A 25,227-nucleotide genomic window follows, 5' to 3' on the forward strand; every position below is an offset into this window, starting at 1 on the left:
GCAGGTGGAGTCCTTGTCATGCCCTCCACCCGTGCATCTTATTCTCTGCCACTTAGAAAGATCCTTGTGGTTACACTGGCACTCTGTGGATAAGCCAGGAGAATCCTCCCACCTCGATATCCTTAATTTAGTCACAATCTGCCAAGTTTCTTTTACTATGCAAGGTAATGTATTCACAGGTTCCAGGGATTAGGGCATGTGGACATCTTTGGGGGACCGCCATTTAGTCTACCACAAATGCCAAAATGCAGTTGTGCTCCTTTTTAAAGAAATATTTTTGTGCTACATCAACATCTGGATGAATGAGCAAAACCATATGCAGGTTTATTTTTAGAGCCTGAAATGAACATTTTTACATTCATGTGTTTGTTTTTTTAAGTGACAAATTTAGGAACATGATTTAGGCTTGCTGTTTTATTATTGCATCAAAAATCATCTCTCAGGAGCCTTAGACCAGATAACAACCCTGATCTTTCCTCATCTTGCAGCAGATTCTCCCCTTCAGCCCACCGCTGCAGGAGGAAGGAGAGTTCTTCTTGCCCTGCACAGTCCCTGTCCCTCAGCCCTGCTGGAGGCTGGTCTAAATGTTAATACCTGTACCCAACATGCCACAGGCTGTGTCTGAGGAAGGGGCCAGTGAGCGAGTGAGTGGTGTCACTGATTCTGCTGTGAACACTTAGCTGCTCTCTGGGATCTTGCCGGGTGGAGGGGATGTTGAACTTACGGATCCGTGAATGGGACCACAGCACTCCCAGGGAGATCACGTAGGAAGAAAAGGGAATTATCCTTGCCTCCCTTTTGTTCTCCAACAGTAACTAACTAGGACTCTTTGAAAAGTCAAGTTTTTAACTACAGGACTGTCATCAGCTATTTGTATACAAGCTGCATTGCATTATTCTGATGATTGAACAAAAATTATAGGCTTAGACAGAATGTGATCATTCATCTCCAAAGCAAAGATGAAGAGGGAACCAAAAGAGGAACAGACACATCAGAGTAGCCATCTCGGACGAAGCCGGTCAATATTGCCTTGCCTTTTTCTTTTTCCAATCTCCCTTTTCCTTCTTTCCCATCTCCTTGAGTTCCCTGAGGATGCACCTTCCCTTTCTTACAGAGCCAGCCTGGCATTGTTATTAAGGGTGTAGACCTCAGCGCAGAGTTCCTGGCTTCCCATAGTAATTCTGCCACTTAGTATAATAGCTATGTGTCCTTGAACAAGTTACTGAACATCTCTGGCATCACTCTCCTGTTTGTGAACTGGAGCTAATCAGAGCACCTAACTCATGGGTGATTGCAAGTGTGAAATCAGTTATTACAAGTAAAGCATGTTGAACAGTGCCCGTCACGGGGTGTCACTCAATAAATGTTGGCTGATATTATTCCTAACACCATTTCCAGATCTGGGACAGCGTGTCTCCCTGCTAAATAAAGGGAATTTATTTCTGATCCAATGGAGAAAGTAATGAATAGAATCTTCCATTAAGTTTTAAGTTAAATTTACCCAGTTGTAAAATGTATGTTCACCAAGAAAAGGAATATAATCCAAGTAAATCTCTAATTGGTGGAAGTCACAGAAGAGATATTCTTGGCTTCAGAACCTTTCCTTCTTTACGTGCTGTCTTTCCCACCTAAGACCAAGCTTATCTGGGAATAAGCTAAAACTAGGCTACTCTGACGCTCACAGGGCTCAGACAGAAGAAAGGTCACCTTTCCAGGAAAGAGTGTGGTTGGCACCAAAAATTCCCCAAACCCTGTTGATCTGAGCCCACCACAGTCACACATCACACACTGGGGCTATTTGGGGGACAGCTTGTCAGGATTTGTTCTTAAGTCCAAGATAGAGCCTTTCCAAGAGAATCCAAAGGCTGATGTAATGTTACTCATAGCAGTCCTTAGGGAACTCACTTTAAAGACCAGGTGAGAATAGTTTGGAATTAACATTTTCATTACTTGGATATTAATGATTGCTTTGAAAATATTTGGAGTTCACATAACTGTTATTTTAGAATCAGACTTTCCCTACTGGTTGTGTTCAGAGTTAATTGGCATTTTTGATGAAGGCAAGGTGAACTTTAGAATACCCCTAGTCCACATTTTCACACCTTTTAAATGAACGAAAACTGAAGGAGGGAATTTGGAAATACATTGGCAGCCCATGGCAAAAGATTTTGGTTTTGCTACTTTTAGCAGTACGGGAAAAAAACGTTTGTTTCTGTTTCACCCCTGTGATGAATAAGGCATACACACCTTGGCAGCAACCAGATGCGGAGAAGGTCGGGGCGGGGAGCGGTGATGGTGGTGGCCATGCAACGGAAGTTTGTCCTCCACGGGCACCAAACAAACCCACAGATTAATCCCCCTGGTTTCAAGAGCGCCAACTGTGACCAGGTCAGACAACCGTCCTGTGGGTGACTGTGCCACAGAGGAGGACAGTGAGGGCCAGAGAGACTTCTCTGCATTCTTGTTAGGAGCACATTCTGAGAGTATTTGCACTTTCCCCCCAAAGAGCTTTCTAAATTGGTGTCACAGACACCGCATCACTTTTAATATGTTCCTTAGAGACTTGAAACACTGTGCTCTTCTGATTCAAGGGAAGAGTTTCTAGTCAATCTCCTACAGCCCCTGGGAATTCAGCTCTGAACCCTGGTCTAATCCTCAATCATGAATGGGGACCACGGATGTTACTCTGGAATGCAACTTGGATTTCTTTCCTGGAGAAAACTCTTGAAAGCAATTGCTTAGGCTAGCGGCTTTCTCTGAGAACTGACCTTAGTGTTGCTTATTGGTTGTGTTGGGTTTGTCCCTTTCTTATCAGGGGATTAATCTTATTATCGAAAGCCACACTATAGCTGAAGAGTTTAAGTTAACTCCTAGCATCAAGTATGGCATCTGGCAAACGTGAGTGCCTCCTGTCTAAAAGGTACCTCTTTCTTTTTTCTTCTAGAATATTTTCTTAAAAGTATTTTTAAATTTTATTTTAGTTTTATAGATTTAGGAGGTACAAGTGCAGTTTTATTACGTGGATATAGTGTATAGATGTGAAGTCGGGGGGGGGGGGGGTTGGTGTAACCATCACCCGAATACTGTTCATTGTACCCATTAAGTAATTAAAAGGCACCTCTTTCTGGTTGCTCCCTCCATATCTCCCTTGTGGACTCCTTTCCTTCTCCTGCTCCCTAAGTATGGATATTCCCAAATAGGGTTCCCTCTGTTGCTTTCCTTTCCTCTGAGAGTCTCCTCTCAGTGTCTGTCAGGGGCCAGGCATAGTGGTGAGGGCTCCCCAAGCTGTGTAAGTTTCCTGGAGCAGCCAGAAAGTGGGTGACTTAAAACAATAGAAACTTGTTATGTTCTGTCACAATTCTAGAGGCTAGAAGTCCAAAAATCAAGGTGTCAACAAGGTTGGGTTCTTCTAGAAGCTCTATGGGGAACTCTGTTCCATGCCTCTTTCCTAGCTGCTTGTGCTTGTTGGCAGTCCTTGGATTCCTTGGCTTGCATCACTCCAGTCTCTGCCTCCACTGCCATACGGTGTTATCCCTACATGTCTGTGTCCAAAGGTCTCTCCTTTTATAAAGACACCAGTCATTGCAGTAGGGCTAGCAGAATCCATTACGACCTCATTTTGACTTGATTGCATCTGCAAAGACCCTATTTTCAAATAAAGTCACATTCACAGGTTCCTGGCGGACATGAATTTTTACAGGACACTATTCAGCCTAGTCCACAAACACTATCTCATTTATTCCTCACCACAACCTTATCAGCCCCATTTTATGGTTGAAGAAACAGATTACTTCCAGATCTTCATCTCCACCATCTAATGGTTAGCAGACATCTCCACTAAAATCTTGCACTGGCACCTAAAAGTCAATATTCCAAAAACAAACTCATTGCCCAATCCTCCCTACTCCCCCACCCGACACCTTTTTAAATAGTCCTACCATCCATCCTGTAATCTAGAAAACGACATCTTTGGCACTCCCCCAACATCTATCTCCATATCCAGGCAGTCATCAGACCTATTAAATCTGCCTTCTTAACCTATTTTAAATCTTCATTCCTGTCCATTCCTCCTGCCGCTGTCTCATTTCCAGTCAGTGGTGGTACCATCACTTTCAGATAGGAGCACTTAATATTTTTTCAATCTTATGTAAAGTTCAGCGTAAAGGCAGCTTCAGACAACTCCTTCCAATGAGGTCTTTACCCTCCTAAACAGATAATATGAAGTTGCTGTGTTTTAGGCCTTCATATTGTTTTTCTTTAAGACAGAGTCTCACTCTTTCACCTGGGCTACAGTGCAATGGCGTCATCATAGCTCACTGCAACCTCAAACTCCTGGGCTCAAGCGATCCTCCTGCCTCAGCCTCCCAAGTAGCTGGGACTACAGGCATGCGCCACACAGCCAGCTAATTTTTCTATTTTTAGTAGAGACAAGGTTTCACTATGTTGCCCAGGATGGTCACGAACTCCTGGCCTCAAGTGATCCTCCCACCTTGGCCTCCCAAAGTGGGAGGGATTATAGGCATGAGCCACCGCACGTGGCCTAGGCCTTCACATTTCTTACTTATATTACTATAACTTTATTCCAGTTATCTATTTCTATATATCAAAACCAACCCATAACTTAATGACTTAAAACAACAATCATTTATTTAGCCCATGAATCTGATATTTAGGTAAAACTTAGTGGGATCCCGTCTCTGTTCCATCTGTGAGTGGGATCCCATCTCTGAGGTGGCTCACAAGTGCCTGGGAGCTGGAACAGCTGAGGCTCCTTGGGCCTCCTTCTGTATCTCTATGTGGTCTCTCCTCATGCTCTCTCCTGCATAGTGCCTTTGGGGTGGCCAGACTCCTTATGTGGCAGCTCAGGGCTCAAAAGGTGCAGGTCCCAAGAAAGAGAACCACGCAGAGCTGTAGCTCTTTTTTGACGGGAGTGTAGAGGTCATAGAGCGTCACTTCCCCCATCCACACCCAGTAACGGCAGTCACAAAGGTCCCTGCCATTCACCAAGGCCTCCAGGCTCCAGGAGGAGGAGACCTAGAGTCTACCTCTTGATGGGGCAGTGGCAAGGTTCTGGAAGATTATGGAGGGCTAGGAATACTGTTCTGTCCATTTTTATAAAATACAATCTCTTGCAACACATTTCTAACAGGTATTCCTGCCTCCCCTCAGGCCCTTCTCCAATTCTAGTCCACAAACTATCAGGAAGGCAAATCTCAGGGAGCAGCATTGTGGGTTATCTATTCTGAAAAAGAGAGGAACAGAGAAGTCGCCCAGCTGAAAAGGAAGCCAGAGTAAGAATCAGTCCTGGTGCAGATAGAACTTTCTTGGGGTACTAGTTTCATAAACGGTTCACAGATGCTTTGTTGAAAAACAACAAGGGTTCTGGCCAAAGCAATTTGAGAAAACCTGGATTAAATAGAGGTCAGCAGATCTCTTTACTGTAGGAATTCTCAGAATCTTTAATATGTCCATGTGCATCGTAGTGCTGCAAAAAGGGGATAAAGGAAGCAGTGTTTCCCAAGCTGTTTTAATGATGGGATCTCTCTGATCTTAGAGCATCTTGGAAAGATAATATTTCTTGGAAAATGCTTTGGGAAAAACTTCTTTACAGTGTCATCAACAGATGACTGCCCAGCCTTTGCTTGTATATATCTTCAGTGTCCATGGACTGACTTCCGCAGAACAGCCTGCCACGATTCTGCCATTGGACACCCCTGAACATAAGAAAGTTCTTCCCATGTTAAGACTACCTCTAACTTCCCATGGCCCTTCATATCATAAAAGAGCATATCGCTGGGTTCTTGGAAATCATAAGCTCCCCTAGTGTGCAGGGAGTAATTCCATGTACGAATCTTAGACTTACTCATTACCTTTGAGGATCAAATTATCACAAAGAGAAGAATTCACGAAGTGGCTCAGTGGTTTCAAATTCCAATTTTTAAGCATCAAAAATTGGGTTTTTTTCCCAAGTAAAATCTTACATGAAACCTAATATAAGAATGGAACTTCTTTGGTTGAAAAAGAAGTGGACCCCTATTCTCCTCTCACCTCCCTGCTGTGAAGGTGCCTAGAGCAACTCGGGAGAACACTATAAAAGTATGAAAGTTACAGATTTAAGTTATTCTTCCGGTTCTGAATGGGAAAGTACTGATGCCATTCCACACATATGAATGTTAATCCTATTTTTAAAGTATTTTCAAAAAAGATTTTCATGGCCCCCCTTCCCTGGCATGTAATATCCTTCTAAGCCGGGTACTGTTCTTTGTCACCTAAAAACAACCTTGTACTGCTTAACTGTTCTTGCCCTTAGTCTGCTGTTGGAAAGCCTGCAATGTCTGGCGTCCTGTTAGAAGACCCTAAATTTTCTGATGAAAAGAGTCAGTGTGATTTCCTTCAGAGAAAAGGCTGCGTATGAACTCTTGGAGTTGTGCCTGCCCTCGGTTTCTCGCACAGCCTTGGTCAGTGCAGATCTGAGTCCTTCCTCTCCGGCATTCCAAGAGGTTTCTCCTTCAAAGGGAAAAAGAAAGAAAAATATAGGCCACGAGGAAGCTGGTAGGAGCCCTGGCCACAGTGGGGAGCTGTCCCACGCCCGCCTGGGGGCCCCAAAGCTCCGCATTTACCCGGAGATGAGAATTAGGGCTCTTCGAGTTTAATCAAAAACAGGACACCCCTGCTAGGCCTCTCGACATTGCTAAAAATAAAGGAGGGAAGTAGCCTGGTCTCTTCACAGTTTAATCCCATTAAATTTTGGGAGGTGGGGGGAACTGGAGCTAAGAAAAGACGTGATTTGTTTCAGAAGGCTGTCTGGGTCGTGTTTGTTTCCTCTCCGGGCCGTGCAGTCCAGATTGCGAAATTCTAATACAATCAGCTGTCAGTCGTTGGTGCCGTGGGAAGGGAGCAAAGGGACAGACAATCCCCAAATGTGGCTTTGCAAGACAGTCGTCCACATACTCACCCTGGAGACCACGGGGACGGTTGCCTCAGCCCCTTGCTCTGCTATGGTACCACGTATGCCGTAGACCTGGCTTTGTAAATGACCCACTAATCCCTACCAGTGGGTTGATGCACATTTAAAAAAAAATTTTAATCTGAGTGTCATGAAAGAGCCATCTGGAGATGTGAGCCTCTTAAAGGAGACCTCACTTCCTCCTCTACCCACAGTGTACTCAGACTCTGTGCCTGCTGCCCCATTTACACAGATGCTCATGTCAGGGCCTTCTGACTCTGCTCATTTTGGGGAGGAGATGACAGGTGGTTGGTTGGTTATTATATGAACGCATCCTCATTTCTTTGTACCAACCCCACTCCTTTAGCCTAAGGGCTGAAGACTAAAATTCTGGAAGATTCTATTGAATGTGAGAACCTCCTCCTCTCACACACATTCCTGTGTTTGCTTGGCTTTCATTTCTTCAACCAAGTATGGTAAGGGAATAGCCTCACAGTTGATTTTTCATCAGAATCTGAAGAAGAATTTCATGGGCCTGAACCTTAGAGGCTGAGAGTTCCGAGGCGAGCTCCAGACCAATGGGTTTGATTTGCCACCGGGACCAGGAGGTAGTCTAGGCGAGGGCTTTCATAATGACTATGAAGCCATTACTGGAATGGCTGTACCCATCTAAATGGTGCTCATTAAAAAAGTGATTTTGATGTCCAATATGGTACCTCTCAAGTCCTTAACAGAGGATTAATGAGATACAAACTAAGAGACAGCGCATCAGGCTTGTTGATAATTGTGCCCCACCACCTAGCACATAGTAGACAATAAATAATTATTCAATAAATTATGAATGACCATTTTTCCATTCTCTGAACAGCATTGCCTGCAAATAAAGGAATAGAATTCAATTTGGGAAGTGAGTATAAATAGGTAAATCAAATTTAATGTCACTTCCATCTTTTTGTTGCTCATTGGAAAAATACAGATACCTGGACAAGGTCTGTGAGGCCCCAGTGTGCTGCCCTGACCTGCTCTAGGGCCACATCTTGTGCCATGTGTCCCTGCACCACGTCGGCGTTCTCCAACCCTGGGCCTCCAACCCTGGGCTTCCAACCCTGGGCCTCCAACCCTGGGCCTCCACACGGTGTCTCCCTCGCCCGGTGCTTTCTTCACGTCTGCTCACTCATCCGTCCTCAGCGAAGCCCACCCTCGCCCTCTTGGCAAGGCCCATTCTCCATGACATCATCTCATAAGACCAAGCACCTTCCTTGGTAGCATTTTCCTCAACAATGGTTTTACATTGGTTTCTTTGATTACTTTAGTAATGTCTGTCTGCCTTATTCAACAGCAAACCCCGTGAGGACAAGGACTGGGTCAGTCACGATACCTGGCAATAGTGGTTGTGACCGAGTGAATGAATGACTGAGTGAGAACGTGGGTGGGAGTAGCCGAAAGAACAGAGGTTTTCATAACCGGGGGCCCCTGGGTGGGCTTGCGAGTCCGTGAGCCCCTGAGACTGTCGGCGATGGTGAGTGGGTAGCCACAGCACATTTGTGTGGTGTCTAAGGGGAGAGCCCACGGCTTTTGACAGGGTAAGAATCGTTAAGGCATTACATGTGAATATGTTCAATTATATGAAGAGAGGGAGGAGGAAAAGAAACTGAGAAAAATATAAAAGGATGAAGGGGGACTTTATAAAGAAAAGCAGAACAGAAGAAAGGTGAGAGAGGAGAAATAATATGAGAAGGCCCTTGCAGCAGCGGTTATTCTTGAATGAACTCTCTTAGCGAGGTTGCCTGTGTTCTAGGACCTGTGTTAGGCATTGGCAGGGTTTCGCAGGAAAGCCAGATCTCATTGCCACCTCACATCTAAGAGGAGAACGTCCTGTTTAACTGCAGTTCAGAGAGAATGGAATGAAGCCATCCAAGAGAGGCTGAGATGGAGCCGTTTGCTAGCACAGAGGAAGGGAGATTGTGCATAGCAATGGAAGGAGGGAAGACCATGGAAGGCTTCCTGGAGGAGGGTAACATTTCAATCTGCCCTTAACTCATGGGAAAGTTTTCAGGCAGGAGGGGAAAGGGGGTAGGTGCACACTCCGATGAGAGGAGAGTGTAAACAAAGCTGCTGGTCCAGGAAACCAAGGTATGTGTCCAACAGGTTGGGAGATGCCCCCTTTGGCCAGTCACGGACACAAAGCAGGTGGCACCTGGAAGCACCAAGTGAGACAACCCTACTGAGGCCAGACCAGGCTCAGGGAAGGAACATTGCAGCCCCAGAGAAGGTTGAGGATGAGTAATTACACAGCCTCCCTAAGACTAGTGGCAAAAAATAAACGTATCACTTGTCCCTCCCAGGCCCTCCCACTACACCTCTGCAACTCTCCAGACGGCTCCACTCTCCCCCTTTACAGAGGTCGCACTGATGTGACCCAGTGAGATGCTGATTTCCAGATACTGTGTTGTTGTTGTCCGAAGTTCCCTGGGCTTAGAGTGTGTGAGTCTGAGATGTGTGTGAGGGGCGTGCCTGTGTTGTTTATCAGTCACTGCCGCAGATTCCATTTTGACTAGGTCAGGAGTTCCAGACAGCTTCCATTGTGGGAGCAGAGAAAGCCGCGGAGAGACTGGGAGACCTCATGGAAAGATCCTGCTTTCTACTGTTACTAAATATTCTCCTGGCCCTGTTAAACCTCTGGGCCTCTGTTTGCCCTTTTGTGAAAAGAGCTCTATCTCCATGGCCTTTCCTAGCTCCCCCAAAGAGTTAGGTGTCCTCAGCAGCCTGACACATGGCACTACGGCTCCAGCACAGAAGGTGGCATAGACCTGGGCTGGAAGAGACAGCAAGCAGGGGTCCGGGGGCAGGAGGACAGATGACGACTCGCCTCCTGCCTCCAGACCACACCTGGAGGAACATTTCTTGGGAAAGGTGACTATAGCCGAGCTTACCACAGTGATGGTGTAACCCCAGGCAGGGCCATACCTGATTCTGACCTTCCTCAGACCACGTGGCCGTGGAGGCAGCTCTGGAGTTCAGCAGAGGACTGGGGGGGCTCAAGAGAGATTCGGGGAGCCTGGTCGGAGGGATCCCTAGGGGACGAGATCAGCCCAAGGGTCAGCACACTGCATGAGTCAAGTGTTCACTCTTAGTTGATTGACTGGGGTTAGAATGTTCCCCCCTTTATCCAGAATATTTTCAACCCTTCAGGCAGGGCGGTCCTGAACGAGACTGCAAAGTAGCTAAGTCAATCTTAGTGTCCCTCTTCACTCCCCCATTTCCCATTTGGAAGCCACTTCCCCTCTGCTGCCTTCCTTTCTCTGCTCTCTCCAGCTGCCCCGCTGCCCCCAGAACTCCAGAAATTTCTGGAATTTTCTTCCCACTCTTGGGGAAACCTACTTTTTCTAGAACTTTTTCCCAGGGCTGAGGTGCCGAAAGTGAACCTGATTAGCAAAGTCATGATCTGGGGATAGAATCAATGACTTTACATTTCTCTTTCCAAATAAAAACTGCCTTGGACAACTGAGGCCTCCATTCAAAGGCCACAGGCAGTTTCAGGACTGCTTGTGAAACTCCTTCTTCCCCATGAGATGTCACAGCTGTACCCAGCTGATCTCAGGCCCAAGATTGCATTTTTAATCCAAAATTCGGATGGCAGGTTGTTTCCATCCCAGGGATACCTGGGAGCTTGCAGAGAAGGAATGTGGACCCCTTGGCACCTGCAGGGGGACGAGCATCCGGACGGGTCGGGGATGTCTGCCTGGGGGAAGACGCAGGCACCACTTACAGACCGTGGTGTGCTCTTCATCCCTGAGGGGACTTCGTGGAGACCACGATAGACATCTGCTTGTCTCTCCGGCCTGAGGAATGTCACCTCAGCCTTGCTCCTCGAAGTGGGGTCCTCAGAACAGCAGCGGCAGCATCCCATGGGAGCTTGTTAAAAACATGGAATCTCAGTCCCCACCCCTGCCCTGGCCTACGCAATCGGATTCTGCATTGCAACAAGAGTCCCAGGGGATTCACACACACACACGCTCACGTTGCAGACACGGGTCTAGTGGGTCTTCCTGCTGGTTGTCACTCCCGAGGGTCCTCACTGGACGAGAGCAAGCTTGCTGGCCTGGCTCCCACCAGGGACTGAGCCTCCATGTCCTGCACAACTCAGCAAGGACAAGCCTGGGGCCAGAGTGGATGGGCACAGTCCCTCACCCCTGCATTTGGGAGGTTTACCAATAGGACTATTGTGTGCCACGGGATGTTTCTGTCTTACCACCATGTTCTTCTGTCCCCAGGCAATCTATAAAATGGTTTCCTCCGTAATGAAAATGCCCGAAGATGAGTCAACCCCAGAGAAAAGGACAGAGAAGATCTTCCGCCAGATGGACACCAACAGAGACGGTAGGAGGCTCTCTGCTTTGTCAGGTGGTGGCTGCAGGAGGGGCCAGGGGAGCTCAGGAAGGGAAATGCCACTCGAGGACAAAAATCTCAGCCTCAGGGACCTGGCTGGAGACCCTTTATGAGATCGTCTCATCCTCTATACCTCCCAGCTGGGCGGGAAGAAAGAGGACTAGGTGGTTCCTAGAGAGCTGATCCCAGCCCAGGGGAAAATGCCTTATTTCTAGGCCCTTCTGTCCTCCTTCTAGGTCATCTTCTACCCCCAAGAAAATAAGATGGGTCTTGTGGAGCAGGAATGGAAGGACCCAAGAAAGCATAGTTAGCACAGACCAGTCCTCAGGACAGGCCCAGGGCACAGCAGGCTGGGTCCCTGCAGGCCAATCAGAATGGGAGATGCTAGCAGCTTTCACCCCAGCCTGCCCAAGGGGTCTTGTTGGGATCTTTTGTGCATGCTCTAAGGTGTTGGGTTTCCCAGAGACACCTGGGGCTCCCTGAGTCACTGGGGGGCCAGGGAGGGAGAAGGGGTGAGGGAGTGGGGTGGCCAGGAGGTTCCCACCCTGACGGTGCCACCCACCCTTCAAACCCAGCAAAGTGAAAAGGAGGTTTGGATTTCAAACTCACGAACAGAAGGATTTTAGGTACTGAGTTGCCAGATAGAATACAGAAGCCCAATTATCTTTGAGTTTCAGATAAACAAGGGATTTTTTTAGTATAAGTATACCCCATGAAATATTTGAGACGTACTTATACTAAACAATTGTTTACTGTTTATCTGAAACTCAATGTTAACTGGAAGTTCTGTATGTTATTTGCCAAATCTGGCCACCCTATTTAGATGTAATGCTTGACGTTAAAGTGCTAAGCACAGGGCCTGGTCCGTGATAGGCTCCGTAGCTCTTGCTGTTGTTACCAGCTCACTTGTTCTGCTCAGAATCCCCGGCAACTTCTGTCCACGATGTGCAAATGCACCCACACACCTGCCTGGGGCTGGTCTGTGGAACAACGGGAGGCTCTGCAGCAGGGCCAGCCTCTCCCTCTCTTTGTCCCCACCCTGGGGCACCAGCTGCCTGAGAATCTGGGTTTGCACAGCCCAGACCCATCTGTTTGCTTTGTTTCCCCCACAGAGGTGCCATTACATCCTGTTACATCTTATTTGCCCCTTATATTTGATTGTTTGTAAAGACTAAGCAAGCACAGGATTATTTTAATAGCTAACACATGTGCTGATACAAAGCTGTAGGATTTGCTGGTGCTCCAGGAAGCACAATGGGTTTATGCTCTGCTCTAGGTCCAGACACTGCTTTAGAATTGGGCTAAAGGGTGGAAGAAAATCAAGGCACAACAGATGAAGACCTAACTGTGTTGGTCATAGGCGATGAACTAGGGTCTCTCCACTGGGACTCTGCTACGATAGGATCACAGAGTCCCGGTTGGGTTAGATTCCCGGAACACAGCTCACTGCCGAAGTCCTGTGCTTCTGTGAGGGAAAGCCTTGTGTTTAGAACAAGGGCGGGGAGGTACGGAGAGCAGCAGAGGGAAGGAAGTAGGAGGAGGGCCTGTAAGTAAGTCCACAGTGGTCAGAGGAATCTTAGCCCAGCCAGGAGACTGGCTACTTTAGCTCAGTGCTTGGTTTCTGGACACCAGGGCTGAGGCCACCTGGTCCCCTCCCTGCCTGGAGCAAAGCAGACCTCATGTAGAGTCTCTGGCCATTAGATTCCTCTTGCCTGAAGCTCTTGGCATCTAACCCCTGGCTTGGAGAGAAAATCGTGGGGCCACAGGCAAGCCCAGCCCTGAAGCTGGAGGGCCACGTTGAAGGCAGGATTCGGCTGCCACCTCTAGCTGGCGCCTCCCGAAGCCTACCTCGTAGAGATTCCAAGGTGCTCGGTGGCCGCTGCTGTCTCCTTTCCCTAGTGAGTGCCTTGCAAAGCCTAAGGAAGTCATCACCATTTTAACTACTATGTGGGTGGGGCACAGTTCATAAAAAAATGGTCAGAACACAAAACCTAGAGGGGACCAGCTCTACATGTTAAAGGTAAATTAATGAATAAATCTCCGTCTTTCTTCTTCATGTAGATAAAGTGGGTTTGATTAAACAAGAACTAGGTTCTGGGGGAAAAGGGTTGTGGTTGAGGGGAAGTTGTATTTGTGGGTATCTCGGGTGGGGGAACCGCCCTCCTGTCTGGGTTTGGAATAAATTGAGCAATAAAAGAGCAGTAATTGAGGCCAAAGGATAGAGCTACACTGGAGGACGTGGCCGAGCGTGGCAGTCCGAGGGCAGGCTGACAAACCCGCCGGCTGTGCCGGGCAGGGCACGCCCGGTGCCTGTCCTCGGAGGAGCAGCCGGAAAGGAGTCCTCTCTGGGGCAGAAGAAGGGCAAAGCTGAGCAAAAGTGCCCGGCAATTCCTCCCAAATTTACCAATCAAGTGAGCCGTGTCGCTCCCAGGGGCAGGGTAGGCAAAGAAGCAGCACCAGGAATGGGAAAATGTTCTGTGGCCCCCAGCTCCTACTCCACCACCCCCTCCTCTCCACAACCACAGTGACAGAGGGGCCCTCCTGGAAGAGAATTCAGGACATGCTCCAGCTTGTGCGGGAAGGAACGGGTCACTGGGCAGGAGTGGGACCCAGGCTGCCAGTCTCCCTCCTCCAGCCCATCAGGGTAGGCAGAAACCAGGGGGTCTCCCTGTGACTCGCACACACCCCTACATTCATTCTCCTGACCTCGGCGGGGAGGTGCAGCTGTCCTCACGTGTTGCCTAAAGAACAAACACTTATGTCAGGGCTGCTCCCCGCAGATATGAGGGGCTCTCGCAGCGAACCTGAGTCACTGAAGCGGCCCGAGGGGGCCCACAGAGCTCCCAGGAACACCGTGGGAATGGCCTTGGTGCTGGGAGGGCCCAGCTCATTCTCATAAAGGCACTAGGGCCTCTCGTCCCAAAATATTGAGGGAGCCCCTCCAGGGTGCCTGGAGTTGGAAGAGCCTGGAGGGCAGGGACCAAGTCAGGGTCATCCACCACCCTCTCCCCAGTCCCCGGGCACACGGTGGGCTCCTAGGAAGTGGTGCTGTGTTGCTGTGTGCACGGTGCCTGGGCCGGCAGTGCCATGGTGAGCAAGGCAGAGTCCCTGCCTCATAGGTCTTACATTGGAAAGAGAGTCACCTGGGCTCCTCCACGGGACAGGTGAGTGCTGCACGTCACAGCGGCTGTGAGGCCGTGGGCAGAAGGTGAGTGGCTGCTGTCACCAACGTGCAGTGGGAAGGGTGCAAGCTCACGTCACTGCCACTAGCCGCCACTCACCTGTCCTCTTGCTTCCTAGGAAAACTCTCCCTGGAAGAGTTCATCCGAGGGGCCAAAAGCGACCCGTCCATAGTGCGCCTGCTGCAGTGCGACCCGAGCAGCGCCGGCCAGTTCTGAGCCCCACACCCACCGACCCAAGTGTAGAGCTGCTTGTGTTCCCTTCCGATTCTCCTTTTTAATAATTGTTTGCCAAACAATATTGATGGTGATGCTGTCCCCTGTGCGGTCAGATGCGCTTTCCTCCGTGACGCCTTCAGCTTCTTTTGTCGTGGACGCTTCGTGGGAATGCCCAGAGCCCCAGCGTGCTTGTGGGGAGCATGGACAGACTTCGTGGTGTTCGTTGTTTGACGATTTTTAATTGTTACTATTATTATTTTCTTTTGATTCTAATGTCTCTCTTCTAAAACCTAAGACTCGGGGTGGGGCGGCAAGAGAAGGGAAACCCATCCAGCCCAGTGACTCCTCTGTAAGCTGTGAGGGGCTTTTGTTTGAAAGACAGAACTCCCTGCCTGCGCCTGCTGTCGCACACGCGTCGGGGTTGGGGGGCACCAGAGGCTGGATTCCCCAAGAACAAGTCACCCTCTGGGGCGAGGCCATTAGCAGGAGCTGGGACGTCCCCCCCTGGGGCCCGCTCCACCCTCCCCCCCAGCAGGCTGTAGTTTCTAAGCTGTGAACATTTCAAGGTAAATGAGTAGAGGAGAGGAAAACGGTGGCTCAGCTATTTTTTCACAGGTTTACACTAGTTGAGCTAATATGAGTGTCTTTGGAAATTAAATACAAATGGTAACATATTCCAAAACCAGACCCATCTTGTTGCCTATTGTGATTTAAAAAAAAAAAAAAAAGAAAGACTGCTGTATATAAAATATTGGGTATTGCAGACCAAATTGTTTTGCCTTGTTTAAATGAAATGCATGTTTAGTGAGCACTAATACAATCTTATTCCAGAGACTGTTTTTAGTAGCTTATTGTGAAGTAAGCCAACTATAATGAATGTCTATGTCTTGTTTTAAAGTCATATCTGCCTTTGCACAAATGTACCAATCGACAAGTATATTTTATATATTCCATAAAAGTACAAAGTAACCCTGCCTAGGGCCCAACGTTAATTTGAATGCCCTTCTGGAGTCGCAGTGCTGGGAGGGCAGGTGACGAGCAGTGGCCAGGACATGTGCCAGTGGAGCGCCAGGAGGTTGGCCTGTATGGGAGAGGTGAGGCGGGGGGTTCACCCACCCGACCCAGCAGCCCGATGACAACATCAGATTGGAGGCCTGGTGCTTTTCTGAGCAGGTTGATATTGTGCGGACTTGAAAAAAATAGGGTCGATTCTTGGAAATTCCCAATGGTTTAGTCCATGTGTATGGTTAGGGAGCTGTGTCCGGAACATTCACTTTGACGTGCCCCCGGTGGCCCTTCAGAGAGTCAGAGGTTGGGTTGATCTAATTCATCATAAAGGAGACATGGAGTAGTGGGTCTGTGGTTTCCAGGGCCCACTATGGAGAACCCTAAAGTATTTCCCATCACTGTGTTCCTTGAATGCAGATTTCTGTTTCCAGAAGTGACAGCACACAGTTGAGTTGCAGTTTGGTCTGGCGACCTCACATACATGGATTTGAGTTGCAGGGTAAGAGTAAAACTTGCTGGTCACGGGCAAGGCACACTCTCACCAGCAGTTGGTATGAGGAGGCCCAGACGCTCAAGGATGCTGATGGGGAACCTGCCCCAAGGGAAGGCAGAGGGGTCCCCAGGGGGTCTGTCTGCTGCCGGGCCACTTCCTGTAGAACAGGAACAGAAAGATAAACATCATAACCGTGAGGGAAATGTTGCCGCGTCCATTCTAACCTCCAGGTTCCTGTATATGACTGGAGTCTGTTCTATCCGGTAGCAAAAAATCCCAATTTGTAGAGTGGACCAAAATGAACCAAATTTGTAGGATGACATTCTGAGACCTGGACTCGGTAACATAATCTCGGTCTTCCCCTGAGTGTCAGTTCCTCATAGTGGTTCTGAGACTTGCCAAACTCCTCCACAGGCTGAGTGGTAAAATGTTTTTGAAAAATAGAGGATTAACCTATGTCATGAAGTGCAGAGCAGGTGAGGGGGCCCAGCACACCCTATTGGTGTGTTCAGGAGTCGCAGCCACTTTCTCCTGCTCTGGATTGAAGTCCTCATTCCTCCCTCTAGTTCTCCTTTGGTGGATACAATCAGCTGATGATCAGGAACCCTGCCTGGGCCCCGCCCTTGGTCACGACATCTTGTTGAGCTAGACCCCCTCTGTTCCCTAGCGCCTAGAGCTGGGGTGAGGCAGAGAAGGTCTCCAGCTGTTCAGGAAAGAAAGCAGAGCCAGGCGCTTGGCCACTGCATGCCGGCGCTCCCAGAATGTACGCAGACAGCCCTCGCCCTGGCCCGCGGCTGACCCGGCCTGGTCTTCTTGAGGGTTGTTTTTCTCCTTCTCCTCCTTCCCAGGAAGGCCCTTGTATGTCTAATCCAAAGCACTCAAGGTTGGCCCAGGGACTCCACGACACCCAGAGGCAGAATGCCTAAAAGTTTGGGTCACTCCTGTGCTGGGCGGCTCGTTGTCATTCCTGTGTTCAGGGACCTCTGGAAATGGTCTGTTCTGACCCAAATAAAGCCAGCCTGTGATGTCCAAGGGACTGGAATAAAGTGGCTTACGACCTGAAGGATTCTACAGAGTGCTTGACTGTTCATACCTCGTTTGGAGAAGGGGTGCTGAGGGTGCTGTCCCATCCCATTGGTATGCCGCGGGGGGACTTTCCACAAGTGGATTTAATAATACATATATTTATAAATCATATCATATACAGTGGCCACTATATCTGTTGGTTTCGTGTAGCTCTTGCCTGGCATTAAAGCATGTTTATTGTTTAATATGATCGTCTGGAACATGGGATTTTCATGCCTAAACTGCAGCCCCAGCTGACTCTGTGCGTAGTGAGGCTCCGGGTTCTAAAGCTGGCCTCCTCCTGGGTGGTGTTTCTACCCTAGAGAGACACAAGGAACCCAAGTTTGGGGAAGGGGTGGGGGAGGACAGGAGAGGCTGCTGAGCCCAAAACCCTGTCCAGAAGCATCCTTGGTCTGCATATGGGCATCTTCCCTCCCTCTCATCACGGTCTTCACTTTCTTCTCACCTCCCCTCCTTCCCGAAACCCAAGTCCGAGCATGAGGCACAATGGAAAGAGAAACTGAGGCATCCCCCTTCAGGGGGATCTGGGTAAGCCTAAGGAAATTAATGCCCTCTTCTCCCCCGTCTCGGTCTCTCAGCCTGGGCCGAGTCAATGAAAAAGATGACATGATGCAGAGCTACACCCTCAAAGCCAATCAGATCAAGGTGTTTGGTTTTTGTTGCTGTCACCGGCCTTGCCTTCAGCACGGAAGGCCATTAATGTAGAAAAGGGGCTACCGACTAACCTACTTGGGTGTCAGCTCCAGCGGGTGTTCCATGGGCCAAATAGCCCGGTGTGGGGTTTGAGCTGGCCTGAAGACCGTCTTCCTACTGCACACGGCTGGTCTCCGTGGGCCAGCGATGGCCCTGCTGGCCATGAGTATGGAGCATGAGTGACAAACACCAAGGCAGATGGTGGGAAAGTGGCTAGGGGCCTCCCACCTGAGCAGGAGCCTGCACACCTGCAACCTGGTCACTTCTAGCAAAGTTCTAACCCTGAGGCTCCTATTTTCAGGGCGTTGTCTTAATGCCCCAACCCAGCTTAGCTCCCTCACACCCCGGTCAGGCATGGAGGGTACCCGCTGAGGAGGAGTCCACGTGTTCTTTCAATCAAGGTAGAGAACTGCCTTTGGGAGAACTGGAGATGCTTCTCACCTCTCGTCTTTGTCAGGAGTGTGCTCAGCACTTTCCTGAAATTTTCTGGGTTTTGATGTGGCTGAAGGAACAAGAGAAAAACCACTGAGTCTTGTATTTTCCAGGTCAATAGAATGCCACTGGCATCCACCTAAAACAGGAAAACTGTTGCACGGGGAAAAGATGTTCAGGCTGAGGGTATCATCAAACCATCTGTTCATTTCAAGCAGGTGTCTCTACTGTCAAATGCTGACCACGTGGCCAGGACGTGGGTCCTGGGCATTTGCTGTACTGGGCGTTAATGTGCAATGCATGGTCCCAGACGCCCCTGCAGACGCAAACCATGAATACTCTGAGAGCTTTCCACGGCGTAGAGCTAGCTCACTTGGGGCAGCTCGGAGGGGCCAGGGCCTCAGGGAGGGTTATTTTGTGAATTCTTTTCTCAGCACTATTCCAGGAAGTGGCTGGCATTTTAATAGTTCTCTAAGAGAAATAGGGGCAGCTGGGCTTGCCAACCCTTGTTAAATAGTCACCTCTGTCACCAGCATGCCACCCTCATGAAGACAGATGGACAGCCCCTCAAGATGTATCTTTCAAATACCAGTATTTAATCACTTCACTGGGCTCACGTGGAGTGTTGAGTGGTGACCTAACTCACAACCAAGCACCATAGTCTTGGCTGTATTGGGGTGGGTGGGGTGAGGACGGGTATTAGCAAGGAAATAGAAGAGGAGCTCACTGCCCAGCTGGTGACTCCTGTCACAGCTTACGCCTCTGCCCCAGGGCAGAACAGGCCCTGGTTCTTTCCTGAGCAGTGCCTGAGGGCTGTTTGCTGCCCAGGGAACAAGCAGGTGCTGTTCCGCCTTTGGTACCTTTTCACCACCCCCTTCCCTTTTGTTGCTTCTGTTTGACCAGAGGTCCCCACTGTAGAATTCCTGGGTCCCCAAAATTACCCGACATGCCCATTTAGGAGCTCATGGAAGTGTAGGACTGAGGGACCCCTGGGGACAGAGGGTGTGCTGTACCGAGGTGACAGTCTGGAAAACTCACTCAGGGAATGTTGAGTGGAGCCTGAATAAGTGTCTGTTTCAAAGGGGGTTGAGCCGCTCACATGTTCCTTTAGAAGCTGCTGCCGGCAGTGAGCTGGTCATGAGCTCCGCTGTCACACCTCTGGAGCCACTCCATGGCCGCTCTCCCTGGGCGGCTCCTTGTCAGTGACCACACATGGCGGGGCTGTTAGACTGGCCTTCTTACCCAAAGTGGGTCGCCTCAGTGGGCAACCTTCACCTGGGGCCTCCCCGCTGGCCTGAGACTTTCTGGGAGCTGCGGGCGGTCCGAGGCCCTCCCTGCCGGCGCGCTTCCTCCCCTCGTCTGCAGGCCGGCCCTGCCTGCTGCTTTGCCCGCACCCGTCACGTGACTTCCCCTCCATAAATCTCCTGAACTCCTGATCCTGCCTCGGCATCTTCACCTTGCAGGACCTGAAGCCACACGGTGACCCCCCCCCCACTGCCATGGGCCCCCCACATCTCTCCGGAAGGCTCCTTCAAAGAGCATTTCCCAGCCCCGCTCCGGCCCCTGGCCCAGGCACGGAGGCCGCTGGAGAGGCCGCTGGGTTGAAGTCAGGGGAGCCTTCTTGAGGGCAGATTTTTAGCCAAGATTTGAAAGCTGTGGACAGGGACAGACAGAGAGAAGGGAGTGTGGAAGAACATAGAGATGCTGCTCGTTTGGAACAGAGCTGCCCCTGGGAGATGACAGCGGGCGGCGGCTAAAGGAGGGTGGGCAGCCCTCCAGGGGAAACCCCTCCACACACTGGGACAGCGCATCGAGGGGTTCACATCTGAGCGACAGATGCAAGGGAGCCTGTGGGTTCCAGGGCAAGAGATTATTGTGATAAAATTGGAGTCAGAGCCAGGTGGTCCTAGTCTCTAGGTAGAGGCTGGCTCGGATGAACTAGGGAAGCAGAAAGCGTTTGTGGGAATCAAGGGCAGGTGAGTGAGTCTGGGCCGAGGAGGGTAGAAGGGAACCTCTGCCCTGCCCGGAGGGACTGGCCGGAACAACTGCCCCGGGGAGCCTGCCACGGTCACACAGAGGCCTCTCAATGACCTTAGCCTCTTCTCATCGGACCCTGGGGTGGGCACGACAAAGTAACTTTAAGAGGAAATGCCAGCTCTGCTGACGCCCAGGACCTGAAGGTGCCAGGGGAGCCACAAAGAAACGTCTTTCCAACCAGGCAAAGGGCCCAACACTCAACTCACAGAAAGCACCAGACGCTGCTGGTTTACTCTTCTGTTATGAATATTTATTTTTTTCTTAAAAATGTACAAAAAATAAAATAACTGTATTTATAGTTTATAGATTCCCCATCTCCCATTTACAAAACTATTAAGTTACATTTACCTTTTCTTTTTTTAACAGGAGAGCAAATTGTACATATATCAATCTCCCTTGCTTGTCTTTAAGAAAGGGCTGTTCATAGAATTTGGCACAAACCCTCTATTTCTGTTGCATTTTCATGATTTTAAAAAAGAAGGAAAATAAATGTTTGATTCATTTCACGCTTCCTAAGTTTCTGGGCTGGGACGTGCCTTAGTCTTTTGGGAACCAATTCCAAGAAGACATCTGACTGCAATTTTCTGTTGGTCCCAATTTCCAAACACCTGTAAAGTCTGAACAATTTGGGGATGTGTAAGACAAACACTTGCTTCACATGTCCCCCGTCTCCCATGGATTTAAAAAAGAAAAAGCTTATTTATTTGAGTGTGATTAAGTTAAGGGACAAAAAGGAAGAGGAGGCAAGTTCTCCAATCTTCCTGGAGTGTTTTTGCTCGGGAAATTTTGCTCATCAAAGCTCTGCTAGTACACAGCGCAGGACACCTCAAAGCTAAGCCAAGGGCGCTCCGGGAATGCAGAGGGGAACAGATCAGAAGGGACGTGGCACTCTGCACCACCCTTCGGTGGCACTTGCCTCATATCCTTTGTTCTGGCAATGGTCGCCACAGTGATTGCTCAAGGACTTAGGACAAATGCAAAAGCATCTCTGCTTCATCTGCCTTGGGGCAGGACCAACAAACAGCTTTCCAAAGAGGCTGGAGAGAGAAAGGTGGATAGCCTGGGTCAGGCTGCCAAAACTTTTGTCTTCTCCCTACTCTGGAGTCCTAGGCCCCAGCCCAATAGTATGTGCTGCTACATCTGCCAATCGTGTTTGAAACTTTCCTAACCCAAGGAGCGTGGGAAGTGCATAGTACATATGTATTTCCAACACTGAACTCGTCCATCTTAGAACACAGCCCCATTGGTACCCAGGCTGGCCCAGGGTACGGCTGTCGGCACAGAGGAGGGGACAGCCTAGAGCAGAGCTGAATACGGGATGCAAACCTTTGGCATCACAGGAAGGGGTACCACAGAGGACACACGGAAGGGCACCCCCTTACCACCACGCAGGGATCTTCTTGGGCACAGCACCTGCTCTCTGTTCCATCCAATTCCTCTGCAGCCTCAAGGGGAAAAGGCTAAGCTAGAAGCAGCACCCCCATCCTGCTCTGGACCTCAGGGGCAGACGGGGGAGCGCGGGGAGCCCTGAGTGAAGGGCCTCCAGGTGAGACGACAAAGTGCTTTACAAACAAATCTGGACCTTTACATGGAACCTGCCCTAGATCTGGGGCCTTGGGTGCAGAATGTGGCTGGCTACCAAAAAGCTAGTGCTTCAGCCTGCAAGGGTGACTGCAGACCCCTAAACCACCTACCTGTCCCCTCAGAGAGAACATGGCCCACACAGTTCATCTTCTGTGATTGTTTAGGGGAGTGTTTTCTCCTCTTCATCTCCCAGGGCCTGGAGCAGGAGGACGCAGCCTTCTCTTCCCCGTCTCCTCCTGTGTGAGGCAGGATTCCGAGGAGCCAGGGCTCACGGCACATTCTCACTCACACTCTTCCTGAAAGCCCAGCGCCCAAAGCCAGGCAGATAATCTTTCCTGTCCGTCCTGAGGCCAGGAGGAAGGCCTGGCCTGCCGACTCAGGGCTGCGCGCTGGCACGGCTCTCAGAACCGCAGTTGGGCATTTAAAGAGCCACTTGAGATGAAGGACGTGCTTGTAAACTGTGAGGCGCTACACAGTGTCCAGGGTTCTCACGATAGCCAAGGAGTCCTGCAGCAGGCCCCAGCGACAGGCGCCTGATGACAAAACCCCTACAGAGCCTCTCTGGAAAGCTCAGGCAGTGCCTGATACCCAAGCTGAGAGGGAGCAGGGCCTGGACAATACGACCTTTCCCGCGCGACAGCTCAAAGGCAGAGTCAAGCAAAGCAAATCAGCACGATACGCACGTGGCGGCCTTGGGGAGAGTCGTGCCCATGGAGAGGGAGAGGTGGCTCCTCTGGGGACAGGGGACGCGTCCCCAGGCATGCCTGCTGGAGAGTCCATCTTGGTACCCGTTGCAGCCACCTGACACCCCTTCCCTTGCGCAGCATGTCTCCTGAACAGGCACAGAGGCTGAAACTCCTTATAGAAAACGGAGTCTCCAGGTATGTGCCTCCTCTAGGCCAGGGGCAGTAAACACGCCCACATACCACAGGTAAAATATATTATTGCAATATTATAAACACTATGTACATGCGAGTCAGGCGTACATCCTGTGTTCGTTACTAATTACATGGTAGCTCAGTGTCTTCCTGTACAAGGCCTGGTGACCACTCGCTGGGAACCCCTGGAGGTATTTAGCAAGACAACCTTCCCCAGAGCAGCCTGAAGGTTTTGACCAGTAGAGGGCGTCCACCTCTTCCCCTACCTGTGACTACTGCACAGAGAAGTAGCTCATTTTGTCCAGCCACTCAGGGGATGTGGAGAGGTGAGAAAAAGGGATGAGAATGTTTCAGGCTCTTCGGGAGGAGTGTTTCTCCTACAGAGGGAACTCTGGACAGTCTCACTTGGAGCCAGCAGTGACTCGCAGAGTCCTGGCGGGCCTGGACCCCGGGCTCTGGAAAAAGGTGGGCAATCAATAAATAAGAATCCGCCAGGCCCAAGGCATCTTCCTGAGGGGCTCAGGCTTCAGGTCCGTGCTAGGAGCTGGTGGATGGGCCAAGCACACTGGCGGTCAGTGGGGCCTGTGCAGTCTTGTAACAGCAGTCGTGAGAGGGGTGAGATGGGTTTCCGGGGTCTGGGGCCTCCATCTCTCCCAGCGGGGAATGCACTGTGAGCTCCTGCCAAGGGGGTGCCAACCCCGGGCTCAGATTTCCATGAGCGTGATCTTGAAGCCTTCCACCATGCTCTCCATGTTGAGGATGAAGGTGTCCTCATTCGAGTAGTGCTCGATGATGTTGTCATCCATGTTCACCAAGATGCTGCCACAGGTGGGGGTGGGGAGGGTAGAAAGAAAGATGCGGTGAGCAGTGTGCCCCGTGCAAGCGAGGCTCTGGGCGGGGGCTTCTCGTACCTATTCTCCTGCAATGGGGGCTGGAGGGGCATGGAGGGGAGAGGACACAAGGCAGGGAAAGACCCTCATTCTATTCTCTTGCCCTAAAAACCAGTTTGAGGAAAACAAAGCCTCAATTTCTCAGAACTAATATTCAACCCAACCCTCTTGCTTTATAGATTAGTAAACTAAGGCCCAGAGAAGTTAGGAGGCCCAGATCACAGAATTAGCTATTGACAGAGCCAGGCTCTAAGTAGTTAGGCCCCCTATTTTCATTAAACCATATTGTCTCCCCAAAATGCCTTATAAAAAACGCATTGCCTCTGCTCTTAGGAGGAAGACGAAACTAAACAAGAATTCCAGCTACCCTTTACTGAGCACATAGTATGTGCCAGTGTGTCAGAGACCTTGTATTTAGTCCTCATGGCAACCTTGAAGGAAGGTGTCTTTGTCATCGTTTTGCAAATGAGAAAACAGAGCTCAGCAAGTTTAAATCATTTCCCCGAGTTCATTTCGCTAGTGCACAGTTGAGTTTGGATTTGACAGTGGGTTGGCCTCACTCTGAAGCTCATGTTTTGGCACCTATGACCTACTCCTTGGCTATTTCTGGTGGGTTGAGTTTTGAGAAAGCCTACAGCTTCCAGAATCTGCCCATGGCCTAAAGTCCTTGAGCCAATCCCATTCTTTGAAGTCAGACAGATCTTAGTTTGAGAATGAAGAATTGACTCTATCATTTTACAGATATGTGTCAATAGGAAGGTTGCTTAGCCTTTCAGAGCCTCAGTTCATTCTTCTGCAAAAGTAAGTACTACCACCCAGCTTTAGAGGGATGTTGTTAGGATAAAAGCATTTAGCACAGGGCCTGACATAGAGCTCAATGAAAGCAAAATGCTGTCATCAGCACGTGCATCTGCACTAAGGATTTCTGCTTGGCAGTGACGGTGAGACACCACTCAATCTCATGGTCAGAGGAATAATGCACCCAGCCTATTACACTGAGCTTGGAAAGAAGTGCGACATGCATTTTCATGAGCTTTCCAAAAGGGCTCAGGTGGAAAGGGGGTCCTCCTCGACCCACAGTCAACCAAGAGGCCCCACCACTCAGAAAGCCTGAGCATCGCAGGTAATAAATATCCTTTATGAATATGGTCCAGAGAGAAGAGTTTAAAGACCCATCTTCTACTTTTTGTAGAAAAATAGCTCCAGAAGCTGAGTCAATGAAGACCCTCTCCTGGCACCAAATCCAGCTCCTATAGCCACTACTCTTAGACCCTCACAGGCAAGAAGCCCATAGAGGGTGGTAGATAACAGAAAGTGGGAGCTAAGCACTTGAGCTCTGAGGACACAGCCCTGGGTTCGAATCTGTGCCCTACTTACTGAACATGACATCTTG

At 49.8% G+C, this 25,227-nt stretch overlaps 2 protein-coding genes across 3 annotated transcripts in view; one reads left to right on the top strand and one right to left on the bottom strand.

The window, feature by feature from the left end:
- NCALD (neurocalcin delta) overlaps positions 1-14,929 on the top strand; it is a 161,154-nt gene extending 146,225 nt beyond the window's left edge. For both annotated transcript variants that reach the window (XM_069465458.1, XM_069465457.1), the window contains exons 3-4: positions 11,221-11,326; positions 14,636-14,929. In XM_069465458.1, coding sequence (XP_069321559.1) covers positions 11,221-11,326; positions 14,636-14,733 — 204 coding nt within the window. In that variant the 3' untranslated portion in view covers positions 14,734-14,929. The remainder of the gene's footprint in view (positions 1-11,220; positions 11,327-14,635) is intronic.
- An 8,686-nt stretch (positions 14,930-23,615) lies between these two features.
- The window catches only part of GRHL2 (grainyhead like transcription factor 2), a 116,982-nt gene continuing 115,370 nt past the window's right edge, over positions 23,616-25,227 (bottom strand). Inside the window, exon 16 of the mRNA XM_069466166.1 lies at positions 23,616-23,763. Within this exon, the coding sequence (XP_069322267.1) occupies positions 23,649-23,763 (115 nt within the window). The 3' untranslated portion in view covers positions 23,616-23,648. The remainder of the gene's footprint in view (positions 23,764-25,227) is intronic.

This window comes from Eulemur rufifrons, chromosome 3, assembly GCF_041146395.1.
Source record: "Eulemur rufifrons isolate Redbay chromosome 3, OSU_ERuf_1, whole genome shotgun sequence".
NCBI lineage: Eukaryota > Metazoa > Chordata > Mammalia > Primates > Lemuridae > Eulemur > Eulemur rufifrons.